Source organism: Aptenodytes forsteri, unplaced genomic scaffold (assembly GCF_000699145.1).
Source record: "Aptenodytes forsteri isolate BGI_AS27 unplaced genomic scaffold, ASM69914v1 Scaffold99, whole genome shotgun sequence".
In the NCBI taxonomy this organism is placed as follows: domain Eukaryota; kingdom Metazoa; phylum Chordata; class Aves; order Sphenisciformes; family Spheniscidae; genus Aptenodytes; species Aptenodytes forsteri.
This window is the reverse complement of record NW_008795321.1, coordinates 979,450-1,004,933: the sequence shown is the minus strand read 5'-3', so window position 1 is coordinate 1,004,933 and position 25,484 is coordinate 979,450. Positions and strand designations below refer to the sequence as shown.

Here is a 25,484-nt window from a genome sequence, read left to right as displayed (position 1 = left end):
GGATTCGTTCCATAACTTTCCCAGGGACTGAAGTAAGACTGATGGGCCTATAATTACCTGGATCCTCCTTTAAGCCCTTCTTGTAGGTAGGGATGACATTAGCTTTCTTCCAGTCTTCTGGGATGTCCCCCGATCTCCACAACTTCTCAAAGAGTATGGAGAGCAGCCTCGCAACGTTGTCAGCCAGCTCCCTTAACATCCTTGGGTGGATAATGTCAGGGCCTATCGATTTATAGGGGTCACGCTCCTGTAATAGTTCACATACCAACTCTTCCTTCACTGACGGTGGGTCTGTGTTTGCATCAACCTGGATTTTTGCTCCCAAGGCCTGGGGCCCAACAGTGCTGGTAGAGACAGAGGTGAAGGAAGTGTTGAGAACCTCTGCTTTTTCAGCGTTGTTGGTGACTAATTCACCTCTCCTGTTTAACAGTGGGCCAATATTTTCCTTCTGTTTCTACTTGTTGTTTACGTACCTGAAGAACCCTTTCTTGTAGTTTTTGACATCTCTGGCCAATTTCAATTTGAGCAGAGTAATAGAGAGTATTAACTTTGTACACTAATAGACATTAATGTTGAACAGTTTTAGTCCAAAGTAGACAGACTTTGCACTCATACAATTTGATTAGAAATGTAGGAAATAAATACTGCTGCAGATTGCCCAGAAATTTCTGGCTACTTTACCAAATGTAGGTTTTAAATTCAGAATCATCTTTATATGCAACAAGCTAACTTATTCTTAAAAATTTTCAAAGTCTATTAAGAAGTTCAGTAAAACAGAGTTCCTGTAATCTGTTTCCTGTTATGCACAAGTCATGGAAATGCTGAATTCTGACTTCACACTTGCTGACAGGGTTACTTTCATTTCCATGAGAAAATCATTGCAGTTAGTTCTTGATGAAGGGAAATGGAAGGGTTGTCTGCCCTAGCTTTCTGTGACTTAATTTATTTTGTATGCAAAGCTGGTCAGTAGTGCCTCATTGTAGGCTTAATGAGTGAACTGTTTACTTGTATTTGAAGTCTTGTTTCCTCTTATGGCTTGCTGTCAGGAGGTATCTATACTATATACACAAAAGAGCTCTCTTACAGTAGTGTAAAATGGGAAACCTCAACAAGAACACCAGCTTCTGAAGAGAGTTTTGTTAGCTCTAGGGAAGAAGGACAAAACTGCTAATGAACTTCAAAGTAATTAAATGGAGCCTATATGGAGAGGGGACCCCTTTTTTTTTTTTTTTTTTTATTCTCATACACAGTTTTACAGTTGTTTTCTGTTGAGTAATGACGGGATCAGCCTCAACAGATGGTGTTTTACCTGTGAAATGACATTCAGAATGGTCTTTCAAACTGATCTGGAAGTCTGTTGCATAGAACCTGATGTTATATGGGACAACAGAGGTTCCTCTTTCTCCAAGATGCAACTTCTAGAAGAATCTACATCTGACTTCATTGTCTGTTTTACAGTTGTTTTCTGTTGAGTAATGACGGGATCAGCCTCAACAGATGGTGTTTTACCTGTGAAATGACATTCAGAATGGTCTTTCAAACTGATCTGGAAGTCTGTTGCATAGAACCTGATGTTATATGGGACAACAGAGGTTCCTCTTTCTCCAAGATGCAACTTCTAGAAGAATCTACATCTGACTTCATTGTCTGTCATAGCAGTGAATGGTAATTGCTTCTGAAAGGGAGTGGAAGGTCTCATAAGTTCCCTCTGCTATGTGTTGCATTTATTTATTTTTAAGTGGGCCGGTACTGGGCTTTTAGTGATCCCAGCTATTACTGTTGCCACGAGGAAGGAGCAGGTAAAAACACTTAATGAAGAAAAATTGGCTAGACACGCAATTTCCATGTACAGAATTTTATATAATGTGTGTGGGGAGGGGCAGTGTTGAGGAAAAACAACCAAAACACAAACAAACAGTGTTGATGGCATATGTGCATGTAAGAGGATACATACTTTGTAAATTGAACTACTTTTCCTCTTAGCCACAGCATACATCTCTGTCTTTATCCTAAATACCAAGCCTTAACTCTGATATTCATTGTATGAATTATTTGAGCTACTCTTCATGAAAATAACTACTGAATGAAGGAGTTGTGGATAGGCCGTATGGCTTTTCCTAAGCAGAAAAACGTCTGCTCTCTGCACTGAGATACCATGCTTAATTTGACATAGGTACACGTCTCCAAACACGAGTAGAATATAACATAATTTATAGAATTGTCATCAGGTTAATCATCAGAACTCTTGATCATGTAAATTATTGAAAAATTTTGAAGTCTGGATGTTTGTGCTTATAGGTAGAGCCTGGTATTGGTAAGATAGGCTACACTTGGCATTATATTCACAAGTGAAAACATGTCTTTTAGTTGTGCCAAGCTTAAACCACATAGGCCCTCAAATGTGGGAGTCTGCTTTGGACTTGCTGCTTTGTTTAAACCTTTTCACACAGCCTCTTACCCTCTGATAACTCTTGATAATGTATAAAAGATGTGGCTTTCAGGAGGCTTTTAATTGAGGAAAGTATCTGCTCTGTTTCTCTGTTGTGCTTTCTGCTATTCAGTGTGAAGTCAGGAACAAGAGTAGGACTGATTAGAAAACTTCATTTAAGTGGAAAACTGAGTTCCTTTGCAGTAACCTTCAGTAACAGTTAGGGAACAAGATGGTGATGGGATTTGGTTGCTCTGGCTCATTCCATTCTCTAAAGGTTTGCAAAGTTACATTTCTGATAGATTATCACCCATCAGGAAGGCTGCAGCCAGGGGCTGGGTCATGGCTATGCTAGCCTTCCTGTATTTCTAAAGTGGCAGGAAATTTATGGAGCTCCAGTATAGAAAAGTCCCCGTTAAAGCTCCCATTATGAAAAGTTGCTTTTAAAAGTTCAGAAGCAGTCTGTGTTCCGCACATTTTGATCAATGTGTTGGTCTAGCTGGAAGAAACACCTTAAGGCAAAGGCAAAGAACATTTCATAAAGGAGAATTTTGTTAGTTTTTCTGGAAGAAATGCCTAACGCTTATTTGTTAAATGTTTATCTCCGAATTTGGGTACAGTAACAACTTTGGAGTAGTTAAGTAAGAATTTTATTTTGTATTCTAATTGAAAATGTCGATGAGGTCTTAAACACCAGAATAACTCTATAATTATGTAATGCGGTGGCATTCAGGGTTTATATTGAGTAAACACAGAAAGCTAACAAGCTACCTATTAGTGCACCAGTAGTCAAAATTATTGTGGGCTTCAAACTACAAGGAAAAATGGCTAGATAGGAGTGAAAGGGGAGTGAAACTGTTTAGACTGGTACTTGAAAGAGTAAGACAACATTTAATTAAAAAAAAAAAAATCACATTTCCTACTAATTGGTGTTCTTATCCTTCTCTTATTTTTCAAACTTATAAAAGCCTTGCTCTGTAGATAGTCCTTTTAGCGTTTGCTGTATTTTCATGTATTCAGTTTAGTTCTGCTTGTACTTTTTACAGACCTTTCTGTAATTGCACTTAGCTAAACTGATCTGTGTTTTGATGAATTTTTTCAGGTTACAACTTAGTGCAACTTTAGGAACTGTGATTTTATAGGTGTGTTTTCTTTTCATTTGTTTGGTTTTGTTTTCCCCAATGCTTGGAAGAAATAAAGCAAATAATCCTGGCTAGTAATCTGAATCAACTTGCCTTCAGTTGTTTGTTATTTGTAAATTTATGTGTCTGTGCGTGGTGTCCTTTAAGGCAACTTGCTATATTATTGATAAGACTGATGTATTATCTAGTGCAGTTAACACTTCACAGAAGTGGGCCTACTACCGTGGCTGCTGCAAAGTTCTTCCATCCACCTGTGGCTGCTTCCATTTAAGCTGGCAGATCCCTGCCTGCCTTCTCCTCCTTGCTCCCACCTCTTCTGCTGAGCAATGCAGCTGTTCGTGTCCTCATAGTGATCTGGATCACTGATCTTTATTTTTATTTGCTGGTTTTATTTTTCAGCTGTATAATTTCCCCAATCAGGTGCACCTTATGGCTGCACAAACAAATTTTTCCAGAACAAAAAGGACGGAAATGTTTGGAGGGGTGTATGACCAAATCCTCAGGCTCCTCTCACTGGAGATGTAGAGGTGCCATTGTGAAAAGTCCAGGATTCTGTTTCCCATCCTTCTTTCCCTTCCATTCTGAACACGCATGCAGTTTTCCTGAGGGCGTGCTTCTGTGTCTTTTGTAGCAGCAGCGTTATAGATCTGAAGCTTTTGGAAGGGAGGAGGGGAATGGATAGTTTGACAGGAAAACTTTTATAGTAGCAGCGCTATTATGCCGTGCCTTGCCTCCCCTTCCTTTCATTTCTGTTGTTGCTTTCTGCTGCCCGGGGGAAGTTCACCATAGTGCCAGAGGTGATAAGCTGGCTGAGTTTATTAATCAGTGTTTAGGGCATTGTCTCAGTTTTAATGATGAGGTATGCCTTACTCACTGGAAAATGTTTTAAGTTTTAAAACTAAACTTAAGAATAGACAAAGGGAAGTTACCTGTGAGAAGGAAGAGATTAGTGATTTTTTTTCTTTTTTTTTTACCAATTTTACAAAAGGCAGAGGAAGATACATGAAGTGTGAAGAACTGGGGAGGCAGGATATCCAGTGATCCCAAAGTGTGAATTTTAGTTCATGGAAAATAACAAAAGATATGAGAGAATGAAGAGAGAGTACAATATTAAGTATGTGTTTAATAAGATGGAAAGTGAAAGAATACAAGACCTGTAGAAATCTAGAGAAGAAATGGCTTTGAATATAACCTAGAAGTATGCAATAGAAGAGTTGTCATTCGAAGGGTAGTAGGTGCTGAGGTGAATTTAGTTTGTTTTACATATAGGGGATTGAAGGGAACTAGCAGCAATTGGTAAAAAGCTGAACCATTAGAAATCATTCACTTCACGGAACTTCATCAGTTATTAAAATGCATTGGTTCTCTACTTTGTTCTGTAGTTGCTTTAGTGTGTTGTGTTTCATACTTCTACTTTCCTTTTAATAATATTCAGGGGGAAAGAAACAATGGCTTTGACGTCCTCTATCACAACATGAAACACGGACATTTGTCAACAAAAGACTTAGCAGACTTTATAAGAGAAAGGTAAGTATTCATCCTTGGAAATCCTGGCTCTTTAATATACTGTTTGTGGTTTTTATTTAAGGTTATTATTATGTTTAACAGTAACATGCAAAATATGTAAAAATCAACAAGCATTTAAAAATATCTCTTATATCCTACAAGAATATCTAGGTTTACTCCATTCACTTAGAACTGAATAGTGACTCTTAAGCATCAAAAACAAGCTTCTAATTTTTCAAGTTTGAATTAAAAAACGAGTAAAAAGCTGGAAGTGTCACATTAGGTGTTCAGCAATTTATTTAAATTAATCCAAATTTTTCATCATGTTTGGAAGAAAAGCAATAATTTAAACTAGCAGAAATTATCAGTCTCTCAAAGTTTTTCACCGTAGATGTACAATTAGGGTATTAGCAACTGCTAGTATATTAAAAAAATTATACTTTCAGATTAAGATGTTGAGAAACTAGGTTTGTTAAAGAAAAGGGAGTGATATGTAGGGACAAGAAAATAATATGCAGAAAGTAACACAGGTTCTTTTCTATGGGATGGAAGGGACAGAACTGAAATCTGCAGATGTGACAACTTCCGAAACAGATGACCTAGTACTGTTTTTAGTTCTTCTTTGTGACAGAAGACTGCTGCTGCTATGTTGAACATAAGAATTTCCATTCTGGACAAAATGAATTATATGTCTGCTTCGGAATTTTGTTTTAATTCAGTTACTGACACCAGATGACGCACGGAAAAAACTTGCAAGAGACTTACTGAGGACCTGTTTCAGTGAAGGTTTCTTGCAGTAAGAGCTGTCCAAAAAAACAGCCTTTGTTTTCTGGAATTTTTCATCAAAATTTCAGTTTTGGCCTCAAATAGATCTCAACACAGAATTTTTTTTTTTTTTAAATTTCCACAAAATGTAACCACCACAAATCCAGCAGGTACTCAGTTGCAGTGACGTTTGCATAGTTTCAAAGTGAATTGGAGAAAATGACAAAAGTCTTTCCACTAAGTAGAAACGGGTGAGTTCCAGAGTCCATGTGTGATAGGCAGTCTGGAAGGACTACAGAAACCAAGGCATCCTGTGTTTCAAGAATCCCTGATTCCAGAGAACACATTATGAAGCCAGGCAGGGTTCCAGTGAAATCCTGCTTTGGATTGAGTGGAGGGATATCACACTGTTCATGTTTAGCATGAAATGCTTAGTGCTTCACAAGCTTGCATTTTTAATATTGACCGTTATAAATGCCTTGTATTATCTTTGTGAGTGCCTGGATCTTTCCTTTGAAACCTGCTTTAATTCTTGGAATCAGTCAGGTTTTATAGCAGTAAGTCGTAGACCTAAGCTGGACACATTTAATTTTATTAGCTTTACATCAGCTGCATTTTGATTTACCTCCATACTTAGATCAGAAGTTCTCTAGATCAGAAGCTCTCTCTCTCACTCTGCTTCTTACCTCCTTTATGTTGTATTCTTTGGGCATGCTCCATTTTATTCATCCTGGTCCTAAGGTGAAAGGTCTTATGCAAATGGGTAAAAATAGCTTGATGCTATATCTGGCTTGGATTCTTTACTTTATTATAGTGACATAAATAAAACTTGACAGTTCATTCTACACAAAATTCCTAGTAAAAATAATGTGACATTCTAGCTTTTTTCACTCTATCACCGCCTTCAGATTAAACTTTAAATGACATGTGCCTTTGCAATCAATAAATGAAATATTTGGACATTTCTCCACATCTTAAAAATGTTTCAGCTGAAGTTTCTGCTAATTAATTCTAGTGATTTGTCAAGAAGGAGTCAATTATTTTTTTTCTCAGATAAGCAAGTTTAAATAACATTTAAGACTAAAGATTAATGACCATGTAGGAATACATGAGGATCCACATGGGCGCTTTATCTTCAATGAGAGATCAAGAAATGTATTTTCTCTTCTTATGCATGGATCTGGATGTGTCAAAGAGATATGAAGCTATCTTACAGCATTTTTGGTAAAATATGCGAAAAATTTCAGTTCTCATTAGCACACCGAGATTCACTAGAATCTTAGTGCTACGTTTTAATTTATTTGACAAGGCTTCAATATAGTTCATTGAGAGCAACTTGCCCTGGGATTGGCAAACATCTGTCAGTGATGCAGACCAGCAGCAGTAAGTTCAGTCCTTTCCAGTGACATTCTCCCATCACGATATTAAAGCTGGTATCCTATCTGTTCCATTGTGTTTTCTTCAGCTCTGCTTTATTGATGCACCTCAGTATGCCAGGCTGCCATTAAAAAAGGCAGTTGAATGCCCAAATAGGTGGTACTTTTCAAGTGAGGGGTGCATCACTGATCAATCTCAGTCTAAGCTAGCAGTAGTTTGTGGCATATAGTTTGTAGTTTCAAGGAAATAGATGGACCTTAAATATTTTGTGTCCTCACTTTAGTGAAAATGTTTACGAGTGTTCATATCTAGGCAGTGAAGCCCTTCACTACTGTTGTGAAGTTACTGTGGGATGTCAATCAATTTGCCAGGACATAAATATGGTTCAGTAGCACACATGTTATTCACATGGGTCAAATTCTTGATCTCAAAAGAAATTGGATTGGGCAGTACTTCAACAGTATTTTACAACAGTCCAATTGTCTTGACCATGTTCTATTTTGCATTTTTCTTTATTGCAAAGAAGAGATGTTGCACACAATTATCTGTTCCCCTCCTTCCTCCACAGAGTATAGTCTGAATATTGTTTTGCAGTACTGTTTTCTGCTAGAAATATGTGAGTGGATGAACATTTATTAGGAGCCTCCTAGATCTAGTGGTTTTATGCCCTGACTTTTATGTACCTGATTTTCTGAACTGTTCCCTATGAAAACTAAACTTACATACATCTGAACTTTATTCACGTCTGTCCTTCCATTCCTTTAGAACATATTGGCAGTTTTTTCAGAAGTGGAGACATAGGCGTGTGAAAACTGAAAACTGCTGGATAGATAGAGGAGACAGAACTGAGTTGGTGGTAATGCTTTTAACAAGTTAGAGGACTTAACCTTTATATGTGCTGTTTGACTGTAGTCACCTGGTCAGTCAGGAGTGCTGGAGTCTCCAGACGAGCTAGAAAATTTGATTTTTTTATGGAGTGATCTAAAAGAGAGAGGAAAGGTGGTTGAGTGTATTTGGATGTACACACTACTTAGGGCACAAAGGACACATGTTTGTATGAAGCCAGTCTCTGCTACTTGCACTGTTCAGAATAGTGTTTTGGTTGTGTGCAGCCTAATTGGGGAAGAGTCTATTGTTCCCTTTTCTCCAGCCTTAGAAATAGTAATGAAAAAAAGAAAAATTGTATAGGATGTGGGAAAATGGGGGGGGGGGGATTATCAGCTTAAGGATTTTTTTTTTTAAATTTTTCTTTCAAAACTTCTCTAGGAACCTTCTGAAATTACAAAGTTGTTTCCTCTGGAAAAAAAAAATGTTTGAAATGTGTTCATTTGTAATGATGATTTATTTCTATACTGTATCTGCTGTTCCAACTGGATATACCTAGAAGGAGCAGAAGGTTTCCTCCTTGGCTGTGTTCAGTTAGTCAATACCAATTCAATTTTCAACAGTGTTGTTTCACTTTTTCATTTTTGTTTTTGAGTATTTGTTAATGGTCAAGTACTAGAAGAACTGAGACAGAGTTGGATCTGTGGTTCAGAAATATGTCATCTGAAAGAGTAAATTTTGTGGCAGGCAATCTGCTCAGTGTTGGTAAATCTTGTGTGGGGCAGGTTAAAAGATAGGTGTCTTTGTGCTGTTTTTGATAAAGCATGTAGAAATTTTGTTTTTAAAGAAGTGAAAACATAAGAAGGTTGGGCTGCCCCTGCAGTTTTTTTTCTTTAAGTACTGGGAAGATTTTGTAGGTAAACTGTCTTATGTTTGTGTGTATTTAACACCTAAACTGTTTACATGTAAGAAACCACTGTGCTCCCCTAGGAACTGAATAGGTATTGTGTTGGCTTTTCTCCGGAAAGATTGCTAAAGTAAAAAGTCCTCTGTTTTGAACCTTTAGAATGCATATTCATCTGTGTTCAAATATCTTCAGAATTTCGATTATGCTTTTGATGGCTTTCTTTGACAGGGCTACAATAGAGGAGGCCTATTCAAGGTCAATGACAAAACTAGCCAAATCAGCGAGCAATTATACACAACTTGGGTAAGTAAGTGTATGTAAGAGAGAAATAATTAACTACATACATGTTAAGAATCAAGTTTGATTCTGAATATTTTATTGATGATGTTGAAAGTAGCATAACTTTTCCTCCTTTAAAAATGATTGTTAGTTCTTCAACAACCATGCAAAATATCATGCAGCTATAACAAAAACAAAAGACAGTACAGTTCTTTATTCATGGTTTAAAAAAAAACCAAAACCCAAACACAGAGGAACCCTCTGTTCCTCTGTGTTTAAGGTTAAGTTCTTTTCAGACATAATAAAGAATGTGACTTTATTCTGTGCTCCCAAGCCTATGGTAATTATTCTGAAAAGAAAACATATGGTCAACAAATGTGGCAGTAAATTTATTTATTTCTATTATTGCAGCTTTCTGGAGTGTTATCTCTGTCCTCAGAGATGTTAAGAATGAGACTTTTCAATAGATTTATTCCGTAGTTTAATTAAAATTTTATACACAGGGTATGTTTTTAAAAATTTGAATGATTGATGGATGTTTTTTCATTAGAAAGATTATGCCAACAACTCAAGCTTCTTAGCTGAGTCTAGATTTTTTTCATTTGTAGTAATCACAGCTAGAAATGTGGGTAGCTTTCATCAGTGGATAATTTGATACCAGTTGTTCCTGCTCTTCAAAGGTTCTGTATCTGCATGTTAGTTTGGACATCAGTGCTTTCAAGGCTATGTATAGTATTGATTTTTTCAGCAGCATTAACCAGGAGATTGAGGTAGGAATGTATCTTTAGAATAGCTGGAGAAGTCCATTCAGTATAGAAATCTGAATCTGAGGAATGACCTGTCCCTCACCTTCCTTTGCCATACAGTTAATCTCTGTTAATCAGTAAATCCCTTTTAGTGGCAGACCGTCTTTGCCAATATTTTTTCCTGCATCTTGTGGCTGTAATGATGTAAGACGACTAGAAGCTTAACTAACCAAGTAATTTCTGATTTGTTTGCGCTATTCAAGTATACACATAAAAATACTTCTACATGTTAAATTATTTTGAGCTGCTCTTGCATCATCTTTAGGAATATCACTTGTCATTATTGTGTGCTGATGGTAGAGAAGATTGTGAACTTTGCTGTGTTTTACTCGTTAGAGTCAATACAGGTAAAACATAAAACATGGAAAAATTAGTAGATAGGATTCCAAGTACATTTGAAACATTTAACAAGAATTTATAGCAGTTGTTGGGGTTTTTGTTTATTTCAGTTTTAGGAACAGAACTGAACTTCTGTAAACTTATCAATTATACTTTAGCACTATTAAAAAGATACTATAGCCAACTAAAAGGAAAAAATCCAGATGAACGTTACATATTATTTTCCTCAATCTAGGACATTTGCTCCAGTTTGGGATGTTTTCAGAACCTCAACAGAAAAGCTAGCAAGCTGTCACTTGGATCTTGTGCGGAGATTACAAGAGCTAATAAAAGAAGTTCACAAGTATGGAGATGAACAAATCAAAGCTTACAAAAAGGTTATTAATTTTTTTCTTACGCATGTTCAATGACTTGTTAACATTAAAATTAAAATGGTTTGTTTTTGACAACTGTGTGATATTTGGCAGACTAAAGAAGACGTTTCAGGAACATTGGAAGCAGTGCAAAATATTCAAAGTATCACTCAGGCCTTACAGAAATCAAAGGAAAACTACAATGCAAAGTGTGTCGAACAAGAACGTTTGAAAAAGGAAGGAGCAACACAGAGAGAAGTTGATAAGGTAGTTCTGTGACATCTTCCTTTAATTCATTGTGTTGTCAATCAGTAACACATTTGCCTTGTGTTAGTATTAGCTCAGAAAAGGCTAAAAGTAATTAAAAGTAGTAGTTGTGGCTATTTCATATTGTGCACGATATTTTTAATACCTAGTTATGTTTTGTTTACACTTACTTCCTTATCTGTTCTAACTGCACTGCAGTTCTAATTCTTTATTTTGTAAATACCTGCATCATATGATAATTTTGTTTACTGGCTTTTACAGAAATTGTGTGTAATTGTTTCAGCATCTACTATATTTTTGGATAAATTTCCTTAGGTAAATACGCAAACACTCAATGCCCTTGTTATTAAATTAAGGAGTAGGAGGTTTTGTGTTGTCCCTTCAATGAGACAAAGTAACCAATTACACGAGTATTTGAAGTCTGTTCCATTGAGAAGAAAAATATTACTTTCAGTGCTAATTTAAAAGGTCCAATTTCATGGACCAAAAACCCAAGGGATGAGTATCTTGATGTTGTATTTAGTACTGTCCTCGGGTCTTGGGGGAGTTTGATCCATTCACAGAATCACAAAATGGCTGAGGTTGGAAGGGACCTCTGGAGGTCATCCTGTTCAACCCTGTTGCTCAAGCAGGGCCACCTCAAGCCAGTTGCCCAGGACCATGTCCAGACAGCTTTTGAGTATCTCCAAGGATGGAGACTCCACAAACTCTGGGCAACCTGTTCCATTGCTCAGCCACCCTCTCAGGAAAAAAGTGTTTCCTGATGTTGACAGGGAACCTCCTGTGTTTCTGTTCATGCCCATTGCCTCTGGTCCTGTCACTGGGCACCACTGGAAGGCGCCTGGCTCTGTCTTCTATGTACCCTCCCTTCAGGTATTTATATCTATTGATAAGATCCTCCCTGAGCCTTCTCCAAGCTGAACAGTACCAGCTCTCTCAGCCTTTCCTCATGGGAGAGATGCTGCAGTCCCTTCATCATCTTTGTGGTCCTTTACTGGACTCTCTCCAGTATGTCCATGCCTCTCTTGCAATGGACAACCCAGAACTGGACACTACTCCAGGTGTGGCCTCACCAGTGCTGAGGAGAGGAGAAGGATCACCTCCCTTGACCTGCTGGCATCGCTTTAACTTTTTCCTGTTTTCAGGAAACTAAGTAGTAGAGGAAAGAGGTCATGTTTCCCTGACTCTAACTGTCACTTTCTAAATTTTGATACCTCTGCCTATTTCCATTTCAATTATCTGATCTGTGTAGGGGTCTGTTCTTGTTAGAATGGTCTTAGTGCCTTTTGTACTGCTGTCTTGATGGAGTAGATAGAGCTGGTTGTTGTCTTTTCACTGATGAAAAAGTGATCCTGTTGACCACGTTCTGATTGTTTTATCTTTGATATAAAGCTAGCTTTTTTTTTATCATCTGTCTCAAGTGAAAGTCAGTGTTGGATTCTAGACATGAATCAGAATTATATGGGTTGACAGATGTTTTCCTGCCAGTCTATTCAAAGTATAATTTTTCTCAATTCTTGTAAATAGATTGAAACTTTTCAGTAGGAAAAGTTGACTTGATGGAAGGCTTGTTTTTAAGATGTTACGTTATCCTTGTTCAGTTGGAAACAAAAAAATATTGTCTGACTGATGTCTACATGAGAAGGGAGAAAGAGGAAGCACTATAGTATGAAGGCCATTTTTTACTGTTTTATGCATCTTCCCTAGATACTTCTGTTTGAACAATTAGGCCATAGCTGAATGCTCAGCAAGTACTTAAAAAATGTTTCCAGTGGGAGCAGGTGACCGTCACATCTCTTCAGTTATGTCTCTATTCAAATTTACACTTGTAATTCCAGAAACATGGTGACAAAGATTGTATTCATTTATTTTTCCTTTGGCAGAGAATAGGTTTATTACTTTTAGCACAACATGAAAAATGTTTTCTATCAAAATCACAGAGTAACTACTTTATCATAAAGTAGGGGATCTGCACCAATATGCTAAGAGTTTATCACAAAGCCAAATACTTGGAGAAATACTTTATTGAAGAATCTGAGGAGGTATCCGAGACCTTGCAATTTTCATTGCAGCTGAAATTTACTGTTAACTTGTGTAATAATTTCCTGTTGTTCTCTGACATGTGAACTTCTCTATTTATAGTGACTTGACAAAAAATTCTTGACTGATCCTTATTCTTTGACTTACTGTAAATCTAGCAATTGCTGCACCTGAGAATAGACACATCCTGTTTTCAGAAGAGATTACTAGTTAATTATACAATGTTCATGTGTTTTGTCATTTTGTCTGTCCTGCTGAGTAGTTGAGTTTTGTAGATGCTCTTCAGCACATAACACTCAGATGCTCCTCATTGTTAAACATGATTACAAGAGACAGAGAATGTTTTGGGTTTGCCAAAATCCCATGCGTATGGGGTTCAATTACATAATGCTTTACGAAAAAACTTATTTTTGAAGTCTTTTAACTTGGCATTTTCTTCCTTTTCAATGGGTAAGTTTGGAATCATCTTATTGCAAAGCAGTCTTAAATATTTTTAAAACCAAGTGTTCACAGAGCACCTTGTACTTTCAGCATAGTAAATGGCATTTGGGAAACAAGATAGGACTGTTTTCTTCTTGGTAATTCCCCTGTGTGAACGTGCAAGAATAAGAATCATGAAGTAAAATTCAGGACAAGTAAGTGATGGGTTTGATACAACCTGTCATGCTGTCCTTTTAACGCCTGAAGGATCCATATTCTTCATACCGTGAAGTATTTTGTTATGCTGGGTTTAGAAGACTACGTGACTAAGATCTGCTTAAGCTTTCTTTGTAACTGGAAAAATGGAACTGTAGCTTTGGTTCCTCTTCCTTTGAAGTCCTGATCGATGTTTCCCCAGGTGAATAAGTTCTAACACTATATTGTTACTCATGATTTTCAGTTATTTTTCTCTTGGAGACTGCAGAATATAACTCTCTCTTTCCAGAGGGCATCTTTGTATTAATTCATTTGAAAGTTATAGATAGTGGTCAGCTTTACAAGTCATTGCAAGTGAGAAATAGTTTCTGTTTTTACTGTGGGACAGATGAAACTAATTTGAAAGAGGGGAGGAGAGCTATTCATAACTAGAAAAAATAGTAAATACACAGCTGTCTTTACTGATGTCATTAACAATTCAGGAATATTTTTGAGTTACAACTGATGGGAAATTTCAATGAGAGAAAGTAGGCATGTTGAACAAAGAAGCTAGAAAAAAAGCTGGTGTTAAAGGCAATTTTTATTTTCATGGGCTTTTAACTTGGAAGTAGCAAGAATATCAAAAGTTTGAAAAACTGCATCTCGTGTGTCATGCTGTAAACTTTGAAAATAACTTTTTCTCTACCACAAACAGTCATTCAGTTTTGTTCTCCATGTAATATTGGGATTCTCCTGTATTTTGTTTTGTCTTTTTAAGAATATTAAACTCCCAGAAAGATGAGTTTGGTTTATTAGCAAGAAATAGTGAAAAACAAGAATCAATAAATTATAAAGCCAAAAAGGACTATTATAAACAACACTGAGCTGCATAAATCTGGCCATCAGTATGTTCTGCATTAACTTCACTTTCAACTATCTCTTAATCTTAAAAATTTCCATTGGTGTAACGCCTGTACTTTTGAATTTCTTCTTTCATTTCTAACACAGAACTGCACCTTCTTGGGTTTTTTTACCATTCACTCTTTCAAAATTGCACAAATAACTGTTTGCTTTGTATGCCAACCCTGCTTTCTTCCTGTTTTTCTGTTGCAGATCTAAATATTTGACAAGAGCTAATTAGTTAACTTCAGCAATACAAATTTGATTTCAAAATAAGTATATTATAAATTAGTCATTGCTGATAAGGGGAAGGGATTTAAATGAGGTAATTGCTGTGTTACCTTTTTGTGTGGTTTATGTATAGCTTTAAACAGAAATCTCTAATGGCTTGTGTCTGTGGTGGTTGGTGGTGAAATTTTGTTATGACACTTCACTATTTTGATATGCCCCAAATTTTATAATAGTGACTTTAAAAACCTTGGATCAGGTTGTATGTTTGACATTTGACACTTTTTTGTTGATCTACAGAAACTTTCTTTTAATAGTGACTTTAAAAACCTTGGATCAGGTTGTATGTTTGACATTTGACACTTTTTTGTATTGATCTACAGGCAGCAGTTAAATCAAAAAAAGCTACAGATACCTATAAACTATACGTGGAGAAATACGCTGCATTTAAAACTGATTTTGAACAGAAAATGACAGAAACTGCACAGGTAAGTGTTATATTAAAGGAGTTACCTTTAAAATAGATTAATATGTGCTATTCCATCTCTGAAGACATCTGAAATCAAAGCTTTTGAATAATTGGTTCAAGATAGAATGATCTCCTTTGGAAAGTGATGTGAACAATAATGTCAGAAGTAGTATGTGTGAAGGGCAAACACTGACCACATATGTTGTGATGGCACTGTCCTTGAATGACACAGTTGACATTTCTAGGAGTCTAGAAAGACATTTCAAAGAAATTTTTAGGAAGGAAACAAAATGAACTTCTGGAAGTATTGTAGATGCATTGTGATGACGTGGGAAATCCTGTGAATTGCTGAACACCCAGAACTCATTCATAGGAGTTTTAATACTGGGTTCTATCATGGATTTTTCATTATCATTCTGTCAAAACACTTTAGTTACAGCTTGTTAAAGTGTCTTCCCAGGGTTTACCTGAGGTTGTGAAAAACCCTTATATCTGTTTAAGTTTCTGGGTTTTTTTTAAAGACTTTTAATCTGTATTCCAGAGGATATCAAGTTCTCTGTATGATTGCATATGCTGCTTCTTGTTACGTTTTAAAGTTTCTTTTTCAAATCTGTTGACAGCAGACTTTTTTCCACTGCCCCAGATTTCAAAAAGCAAACTTCATCATTTCTGCTTTTAGTAGTAATAGTTAGTTGAGGACTGGTTGGCATATGTATTTGTATATGTTTCTTGGTTTGGTAAAGCTTTTACAAGATAAGAATTTTCTTTTTGGTTGAAAACTCTTTGCTCTTTTCATTAGTTTCAGAGATTAATTTTTAGGCATAGATGGAATTATTAGGGAGATTCAGTCATACTTGTATTTTTAACGCGTAAGTGGGAAAGTGTTAGGGTTTCCCTTAATTCCTTGGAAATTAAGATTTCACAGCAAGGGAATTGTGTAGGCTGACATGTAAAAAGCTGCCCTGTCCTAAACTGTAAACTGCTTTCCTACTTTGAGAAGTTCATTAGAATTTGATCTAGTTCGTCTCTGAATAGATACTCAACACAGCTGTTAGAGAAAGGATACCACATATATCACATACCAGAACTCTTCCACCCCCCAGTTCACGCATTTGCAACAGTGCTCAGGCATGCTACTGCAAAATCCTGCTTTAACACAACTGTCACATTAGAAGTCTTGACAACCTTTCCTTGAAGAGTTTGCAGAAGGCATCTTTTTGTGCAGTATCCTGACTCGGTTCTGGTTGAAGGAGCTGTACTCCTTATGCTTTTCTCTTCAGTTTGAGTGAAATTAGGTTACGTACATTATTTTTCTCCCCTTTTAAAAAAATCTGTGACTTTTAAATGCTTTTTTTTTATTGTGGCGTGTAAAACAGTGATGATTGCAGTTACTCAGTGGTATAAAAAGGCTTTATTAAAAATAAAAGATCAACAAGAAAATTCACGGGTGCTGTGGTTTAGGCCATAAGGCCTGTTGTACTCATGTCTTATCTCCGATGTGTGACGCTGTGTTTTCAATGTTTTAAGCTAGTATTGCTGTCAAAAGTAGCAGTTGTTCTATTTCCATGCTTCTTCCTTTGTCAAGTATTTATGCAAGGAACTACCTTGTAGAACTAATCCAGCTAAAACTAATGAAGGAAGGTTGGCTTTAACCCAGAAGAGACCTGCAGTCTGCTTCATTAAGAGATCACACAAACATTTGTCCTGGCACAAAGGCAGAGGCAATGTGGTACCAAGGGTAGAGAATTGCATCTTTAAGCTGGTTTAACGTGTGACACAGGCCTGGACTCACTTGCATATGTGTCCACCTTACTTACACATTTACATCTGTTGCCTTAGCAGTGTGTTTCTCTCACTGTAACTTAAAGTATTTGCATATCAGTTATGCCTAGGCAATTTGACTGGGGTTAGGATTGGAATTGGCATGTGTGATTACAATCACTTGAGAATTTTGGGACTAGGCAACCGTTTTAAACTTAACTAATATGTATCTTAAAACAATTCTTGGAAACAAGTATAATATAATAGCAACAAAAGAGTCATTGAAGTGTATCGTTCCTCCTGGAGAGTTTCCAGAAATAAGAGTAGGTGGAATCAAACTGACGTGTGAACACATACTGCTGCTACCCAAAATGGTAACTTTTTTGTAGTGTTTCTGTTAATGTAACTATTGTATTTGCTCAGTAAGCATTCCAGTAACTCCATCATTGTGTGGTTTGTATAAAGTGTAGTGCAGCCTGACTTTTGCTGCAGACCCTGCCTTTTGCTACAAAGAAATCAAGTAATACCAGAAAAAATACTGAACTGTTCCATTTATTTGTCTCAAGTCATATACAAGTGTGGCTCTTCTGAATCAAGAAGTTCCTGCTCTGTTTGTTATTTACCTTGCTCTGGAAGTTACTGAACCCCCACTGAAATAGATCCTGTGAATGCTTCTGATCCACTGCAGAGCATGTTCAATCAGGTTGCTTTAAACCTTTATTTAGTGTCATAAAAGCTGTCTGCTGTCTATTCCTTACCTTACAAAAAAGAGACTGTGTTTATAGCAGTTGACTTACTGCTCTCTGAAACAATAAGAAAAAAATTAATAAATATGACTTTAATAAGCTGGCCTTGCTAAATTGCGTTACAAACTTGTCTCCAGTGAGCAAGAAAGCTGTGAGTAATGAAAAGGAGTTCTTGTCTGGTACTGACAGAAGATAAACATGAAGAGTATTTGAAATGGATTTTATTGTCGGTGAATTAGTGAAGGAAAATGTAGGGCCTTTCAGCAAGCAAACTAGCTGGGCTTTTCATTATGTACTAAAAAAAAAAAAATCTATTTGAACAATCCACTACAACAAAAGAATGAGAAAAGTAACAGCTTATTTTGTATCTAGAGACAGAATATGAAGGTGCTCTTTGTTCAGCTTTGTTATTTGTGTTATTAGGTAGGTATTACATATTTAAACCAGGCTGAGATGTAGAGAGAGAAAAAAAATCTTTTTACTATATCGGATATTATAGCTGGGAAAACCTGACCATGCTTTTGGGCTGCTTTGTTTCTGGTAGTTTGTTGGGTTTGGGGGGGGCTTTTTGAGGGGGGAGGGGGGAGCGGGCAGGGAGAGACAGGATCTTTTTGGTTCGGGTTGGGTTTTTTTCCAATAGAAAAATGGTACCAAGTTACCTCTTACTACAAACCACACTCATCTAAATGTCCTTAGTTCCTTAACTGCAACAACCCTTTCACTTAAAATTTAAATTTTCACTTAGCGTGATAATGGCCACCTGGAAACTTTCCACACCTGCCCACACTGGAAATGAAAATTGCCATTCTGCCAGTATAAGTCCTATCTGTGGAATTTGTTTTAAGTATAATGGTGTAGCTGCATCTACAGTTTGGTTGCAGGAGGGCTACTTTAAAGATGATGCGATAGGAAAAATAACAACACCCATGAATATGTGGAAGCCCACTTCTATATGAAACACGCCCTAAATTATCTTAATTTAGAGTACATTTCACTTGAAATATACTAGTTCTGAAAACAAAATCAACAAGGAGTGTGAGCGTTCTCAGCTATTTTAGTGCAAAATCAGTTGGCTTAGCTTAAATCTGTCTTATACAGTTCACATACTATTTTTCTGAGGACAAACGTCTTGAATTGCTGTGGCGTTGTTCTAGGTAATCATGTAGTGATGTTCTCACTTAACTGTCCTCTTAAGTTAAACTCCACTGATCTTGTCGCATAAATTTTACATATTTTTCCTTTTTTGTTATTTACTATCTTACTTGCAGTTATCAAAGTGAAGTGACTCGTAATATGTCATTTTGAGAGGTTGAATTTTGAAACATACGATCTTCCTAATCTTGAATTGCAAGTTATATTTTTTTCTGTGATTAAACATGGAAGGTTTTATTGTGACTAAAGAAGTAGGGAAATATAGTTCTCAGTTGTTTAGAAATTGGATTTGACAGAAATTCCTCATGTTGAAAGATTTTTCTGAGTAAAGCTATAGTTGTATTCTGCAATTGCTATGCAGTTGCTAAGAAAACATGATGTCCTATTTGCCAGGTTTTCTACCTTGCTAGAAGCTTTTTTTAAAATCACATAGCACAGTCAATTATTGGAAAGGATCAAATAGCTGAAAGTGCTAGATTATTCTTTAAAAGTCTTCTGTCTTATCTAGAACTGAGTAGAGTTGAGTTTGGATGATTTTGCTGTTGAGCAGTCTGCATATAAATAAAGTTCAAGAATGAGTAATAATTCATTTTTAAAAAACATTGTAAAACTTACAGGAAAACATACAGGTTTATAACAAGGAATAATGCTTACTTAAATTGTGTACACTGAGTTGGACAGCTAAAGATCCTGTTGATGATGATTTTTCATTTGTATTGTAGCTTAAAACACTGAGAAGTGGCTTGCATTTGTTGGATCATTAACATTACAGATTCATTTCAGTACATCTTTTTAAAATGGACTGATCTTTCAAAAGTGAAAGTAAACAATTTGGTTAATGATTATATCTGTGATATGAATGGTGTGGTTGTATTATGGTACCTAGCTTTATTCTTTGATCAGAACCTCTTTGTATTATGTACTGTACAGGGCCAAGATGGCTCTACTTCAAAGACTTTAAGCCTTAAGTATAAAACAATAAACAAGAAATAAGGAAACAGTTGGGGGAGGGGGATGCTTTCCACTGACATAAGAGACAAAAAAAATTTCTGAATGGCCAACTGTTTTGATACGCATTATAGAGAAGAGTTTAAAGGAGACTGGTACCTCTGTTTTGCAGAGTCTTATGGGGAGCTCAAACCAAACATGAAGGAAGCATCATTGGCGTAATCTCAAAAGTTGACTTTGTGTTTAGGTTAAAATTAGGTAGTGGAAACAGGCACACATTGGAAGGACACATTGTGTACATGTGTTGACACCCTGATAGTAACTGAGAGCAGATATTATAGAGGTGGACCATAGATAGTTCTGAAAGCAAAATAATATAGTTTATATAATAAGGCAATCAGTAAAAGAAGTAACACCATAGAGTAGGCTACACAGAATGACCATATCCTCTGTAATTAAGAGGAAGGCTGCTGGAGAAAAAAAATAATTTTAATCTGCTTGATCGACGGCTAGAGAGATACATAAGTATGGCAAAAGAAAGATTGAGAGTTTAGAAGTTACAGATATTTGACTTGTCTGTATGGAGTTGTGTTTGTGAATCAGAGTAGCAGGAGGTGTGACATGCAGAGAGATGGTCTTCAGAGAACCCTGTACAAATTGGAGAGAGGATTAAGTGGTACTCCAAAGTTTGGACACACTTGAAAGGGCAGTTACAGAAATAGGAAGAGAACTAGGCCAGAGCAGGAGTAAACAAAGATTTCAAGACAATTATGGTTGACTGTTGGGGAGGATGAGGACATTTTTAGTTCTGATCTTGGGCTAGGAAGGGGTCATTGAAAACATTGGAAATGATTTTAAAATGGCTGTCAGCTGGAAGTCTGGGTAAAATGGAATTAACTGCAAAGATTATATACGGTGAGTTTAAAGATCAAACAAATGAATTGTATTTAAAGAGGCAAAGGATATAGATTTAACTAGAAAAAGGGAAAGCATGTGTATATTGTGAGCAGGAGGAGAAGGGCGCTAAGAAGGAAGTGTAAAACAGATCCAGAAATAAGATTTCTGGGTTTAGAAGAAAACAAGACTCTTCAGTAATGTTATTTCATAACTATGAATTCTGCACCTTCCTTTCTTAAACATTGTAATTACCATGATCAAGATCTAAAAAAAATTATTTTTTTTTTTCATTTACTGTAATTATTAAAATTTAAGGTATAGTATTTCAAGAAATATTTTCATTATGATTAATTGCTTGTATTGGTTTACAGAAATTTCAAGACATTGAAGAAACACACCTTCTTCGTATGAAAGAGATTATAGAATCATTGTCAAATACCATAAAAGAAATTCATTTACAAATAGGAGAGGTAATTTTTATATTATCATTTGTTTGTTTGGATTATGCTGCGTATTTTTCTTAACTATTAAATGGAACTTTTCTTACCATGTTTGTGGTAATTACAAGATCACATCTTTCAAATGATGGTAAATTCAACAAAAGCTCAAATTTTTGTGGCTTCCTGTTGCATTTATAAGTTCAGTATCACAGATTTTACAGAATAAGTGAATAGATTTTGTCTTAACAGAAAACAAAATGTTTTGACAATTTGAAGAATTTTTAGTGTATTTCAAAGTTCTGTTCCCTAGATTTTAAATTTGCACTCATTTCACACGTAATCGGGATACTTGTGCTTTTCTTTGACTAAAACTCTGAAAAGTTTCCAAATTTTTTATACACTTTGGGTTTTATGAGCAAATGATCTTCAGTAACAGAAGCTTTTATAGTATCTTTTCTTTAGATGTAAGTTGGTTTAATTAATAATCTTTATACTTAGTCCTTGATTTTTAGAAGTTTTGAAGTGTAGTTTTATTTGTATACACTTAATTTGAGTTGCTGTTTTCCTAAGTTTTGAGGTTTTCTGCTAATGAATGATGATCACAAAGGTCATGCTATTTATTTCTAAAGCATATACATACTGCCTTGTTGGAAAAACTTACTAACAACATGTGGTTGTTCCTTTGTCAGACCAAAAACATTACAACAGTAATGCTTTTACTCAAGCAGGTGGGAGCTGTGATAATACAGTATAATACAGATAATACAGTTCACACCCTTAACTGGTGCTGGCTTAAGAGCCTGCTTGTCTTCCTGACATTGTAGTGAGACATGTTGCTGACAAATTCAGAAAATGATATATACACAAGTCGTTTAGATGGAAGAAATAGAAGTAAATCCTAGACCTGTCGTCAAGCTGTATTCTTTCATTCCTAATTTGTATCTGTATTGTACACACACTTGCTACTACTAAAGCAAAGAAGGGATTTCCTTGATAAAATGCCTGTTGAATTCTGGAAACCCTGTAATATATTTTAAAGGGAAGTATTTTGAACCTTAACTTTAGAGAAAGCCACTTTAAAAAGTTAATTACATTCTTTCAATTACTGGTTTTTAAATTCCTTTTGTGTGGTGTGGTTTTTTTGAAGGTGCACGAAGAGTTTATTAATAACATGACAAATACTACAGTTGAGAGTTTAATACAGAAATTTGCTGAGTCAAAAGGAACTGGCAAGGAAAGACCTGGTAAGAGATTAAAAATAAGAGTAGGAAATGTTAACTTTAAAACTGTAGATTTCCACTCCTAATAAAAGGTCAAACCCCTGTTTGTTAATGTGTTATATTTTTAATGTACTTTCAATTTCAAATTCTCAGAATTCATTAGCTTTGATGTTAAATGATTCATAGAAATTGATTAACACACAATTGAATATGTACATGTGGTATTTGTGTTTATAAAGCATGGCAATTTATAGCTCTGAGTCCCTCTATGTAGACCGTCAAGGAAGCTTTTAAACTATACTGTTCCTTGGTACATTAGTGAAATTTGTCAAGAAACTGAAGTTCCTTGCACAAACTGTGTTGTCTGCTGTGTGTTTCTGCATAAATTATATTTTAAAACTTTATTTAATATAAATTTATGGATATATTCAGAACAGATGCTTATGGAACTGTTGGAACAGTTGCATCAGTTTGGTTAGCTTACAGAATTATGCATTTTAATACATTGTATGTAAATTGTTCTTTACTAAGCAGCAAATTGAATAGTACTTTCTGAAAGTACTGCTTGTTGGGTGGGGTATATAAGACTTTCCTGGGCTGGCATAAAAAGACAGTCTCACAGTACTGTGTATCTAGCATTATAGGAAAAATAAAGAGTTCACTTTAATATTTGGGCATGAATGCACAGTCACTAGGTGTGTGAGTACAGGAATTCAGTAGTACTGTTTTCTATTTTCTTCAGCATTGGGAGTCCTGACTAGCATCTCTGTCCTCTAGTGTAGAAGCACAAAGGTTTTTTTCAGAGCAAAGATGTACGTAACAGAGTAGATCTTGAGAATTTATATTAAATTGCTAAATGTTTACTAGGTATCTTACAATGCCTCTGTGAGGTGTGTTTAACATTGTTTCATATTCTTTCTGTGATCCTCTAATGCTGATATCCAAGTGGGCTGAGGTAACATTGTATATGGTACAATTTTCAAATGTTTCCTGTGTATTTTGCAATTTTTCAGGAAAGATTAAGAAAAGAAGAAGTATGAACTCCAGGGGTTCAAGTTCAGTTGATCTGAAATCAGGACAGACACGTGAATATTCAGTTTGCAGACCTCTTTGACTAGCTATTGCCGAGATGTCATGGCTAGGGATCTCCATCTTGCATTTAGGATTCTGACTCCCTGGGTTACAAAGACCCTTGCTAATGTATCCTAGAGCACTGTGCACTTCAAGTCATCCATGTTATTAGTGTGGGTTTTTGCTAGACAAGATAGTAAGTGTAAGAAAGGTAACACTTCACTCTTTAATTTAGCGGGAGAAGTTATGCACGCTCTGTACTTACTTGCTGCTTTACAGAGTTCTTCAGATCCCATTTGTATTCTCTGTGGCCAAATAAAAGCTTTTGCCATAGCAAATTTCATTTCTTCAGCTCTTTTAATAGCAAAGTATTCTACGGAAAGATAATGTGTTTAGTGTGGAAATGTATGCACCCTGAATTTTCTTTTACAGTGTTAAATTATTTTATTGATACTAACTTTGTAGAGCAGTCATGTTGCAGAGGGAAAGAAAGCACAGGCAAATTCAGCAGTAAAAGAATACAAATTCACAAGAAGTTGTGAAGTGTCAAAGATAGGAGACTAGAAACACAGACAGCCAGTGATGTTGGTTATGGTTGCTGCTTCTATTATATTCATTTCATTAACTTAGAAGCATATAGCTTTGACAATTACAAAGTTTTGGAAAGCAAAGTAAGGTATCAGCCTTCTAGGAATGAAATGGAAACATCCAGTGTGGTAAGGACTGCTTTTTCCTCATTAAAAAAGTACTTCCCTGCATTTGAGAACTGTGCTTAATAGAAAGGTATTTTAACGCATGGAGCAAATGTTGGAAGTCTTTTTCTGTATGATGTTTTTATTAATTAGGCTGGAGAAGGAGTTGTCTCCTCAGATAAATCTAAATATTCAATGTAAAAATGATACTGACTTGGCGTACAAAACAGATGTAGAGAAAATGTCTTATGGCTGTCACTGTTGCTTAAGATTCCAGTCCTAAATCTGTTTGAAGGAAATACTTTCAAATCCCCCAGGACTATGTAGGCCTTCTCCCTTCCGTATTATTTGTGGGCTAGTATACTAAGTTAGATAGTGGGACGCTTTCTGAAATACTGAATTTTGAAAACAAAATGAACTAAAAAGGTAATGCATAACAAAGTATTTTAGTTTATTTCAGTATATTCTAACTAAAGTTATAGTTCTTTATAGCGTAGTTCACTTGCTTTTATTTATATCTGTAAAAATAAGAATCTGAAATGAAGTACTGAGGAGGGCTGTTTTATTGCATGGACTATAAACAATTTACAGTGACGTTTTCCAGATATAGGCAATTATTTTCTTAAACTCTCATCTGCATATCTGAAATTTCTCTTTGTACAGTGATGTCCTTTGTACGAGATTATATAGGCTCCCCCTGGTGGCTAATTTCTGTCACCTGATGTAATAATATACAGGGGCTTCTAGAGTTTTAACACTTTTTCTAGTACAAATAACGTTTCTTTCAAGCAGTAGTGCTTTGTGAGTTTTCTTAATTTTATTTCTGGACTTCTTTACAATGGCTCTTTTTTTAACTGCTACCTAAATTACTTATCTAGCCAGGTTTATCACCTACTTCTTACTGAATTTACTATAAATATTTTTTTTTATTTTAGTTTAGTTTTTAGTTTACAATTTTTAGTAATACAATATTTGAAGAAGTTGTATTCATTATTTGTTTTCTTACTTCCATGCACTACTGAGGAAAAAAAAAAAAAAAAAAAAAAAAGTTGCCAAATAAATCCAGTTGCACATCTTTCAATTTTAGCTGAAAAAAAAAAAAAATCACTTACATGTAAAACATGGACAAACAGAAAGAGAGCTGGCAGGGCCTGCAATAAGCAGTAAGGCTTCAGGTCAGAATTTAATGTGTTCTCGGAACTGTTTCTAACATCCAGAGGGACCTGGACAAGCTCGAGAAGTGGGCCCGTGCGAACCTCACGAGGTTCAACAAGGCCAAGTGCAAGGTCCTGCACCTGGGTCGGGGCAACC

The 25,484-nt window shown here is 35.9% G+C and overlaps 1 protein-coding gene across 1 annotated transcript in view; it reads left to right on the top strand.

Annotated features, from left to right (window-relative positions):
- Positions 1-5,010: 5,010 nt before the first annotated feature.
- Positions 5,011-25,484, top strand: part of FCHO2 (FCH domain only 2) — an 86,647-nt gene continuing 66,173 nt past the window's right edge. The window contains exons 1-7 of the mRNA XM_009279929.2: positions 5,011-5,097; positions 9,179-9,253; positions 10,610-10,751; positions 10,842-10,994; positions 15,161-15,265; positions 21,122-21,220; positions 22,338-22,434. Coding sequence (XP_009278204.1) covers positions 5,045-5,097; positions 9,179-9,253; positions 10,610-10,751; positions 10,842-10,994; positions 15,161-15,265; positions 21,122-21,220; positions 22,338-22,434 — 724 coding nt within the window. The 5' untranslated portion in view covers positions 5,011-5,044. The remainder of the gene's footprint in view (positions 5,098-9,178; positions 9,254-10,609; positions 10,752-10,841; positions 10,995-15,160; positions 15,266-21,121; positions 21,221-22,337; positions 22,435-25,484) is intronic.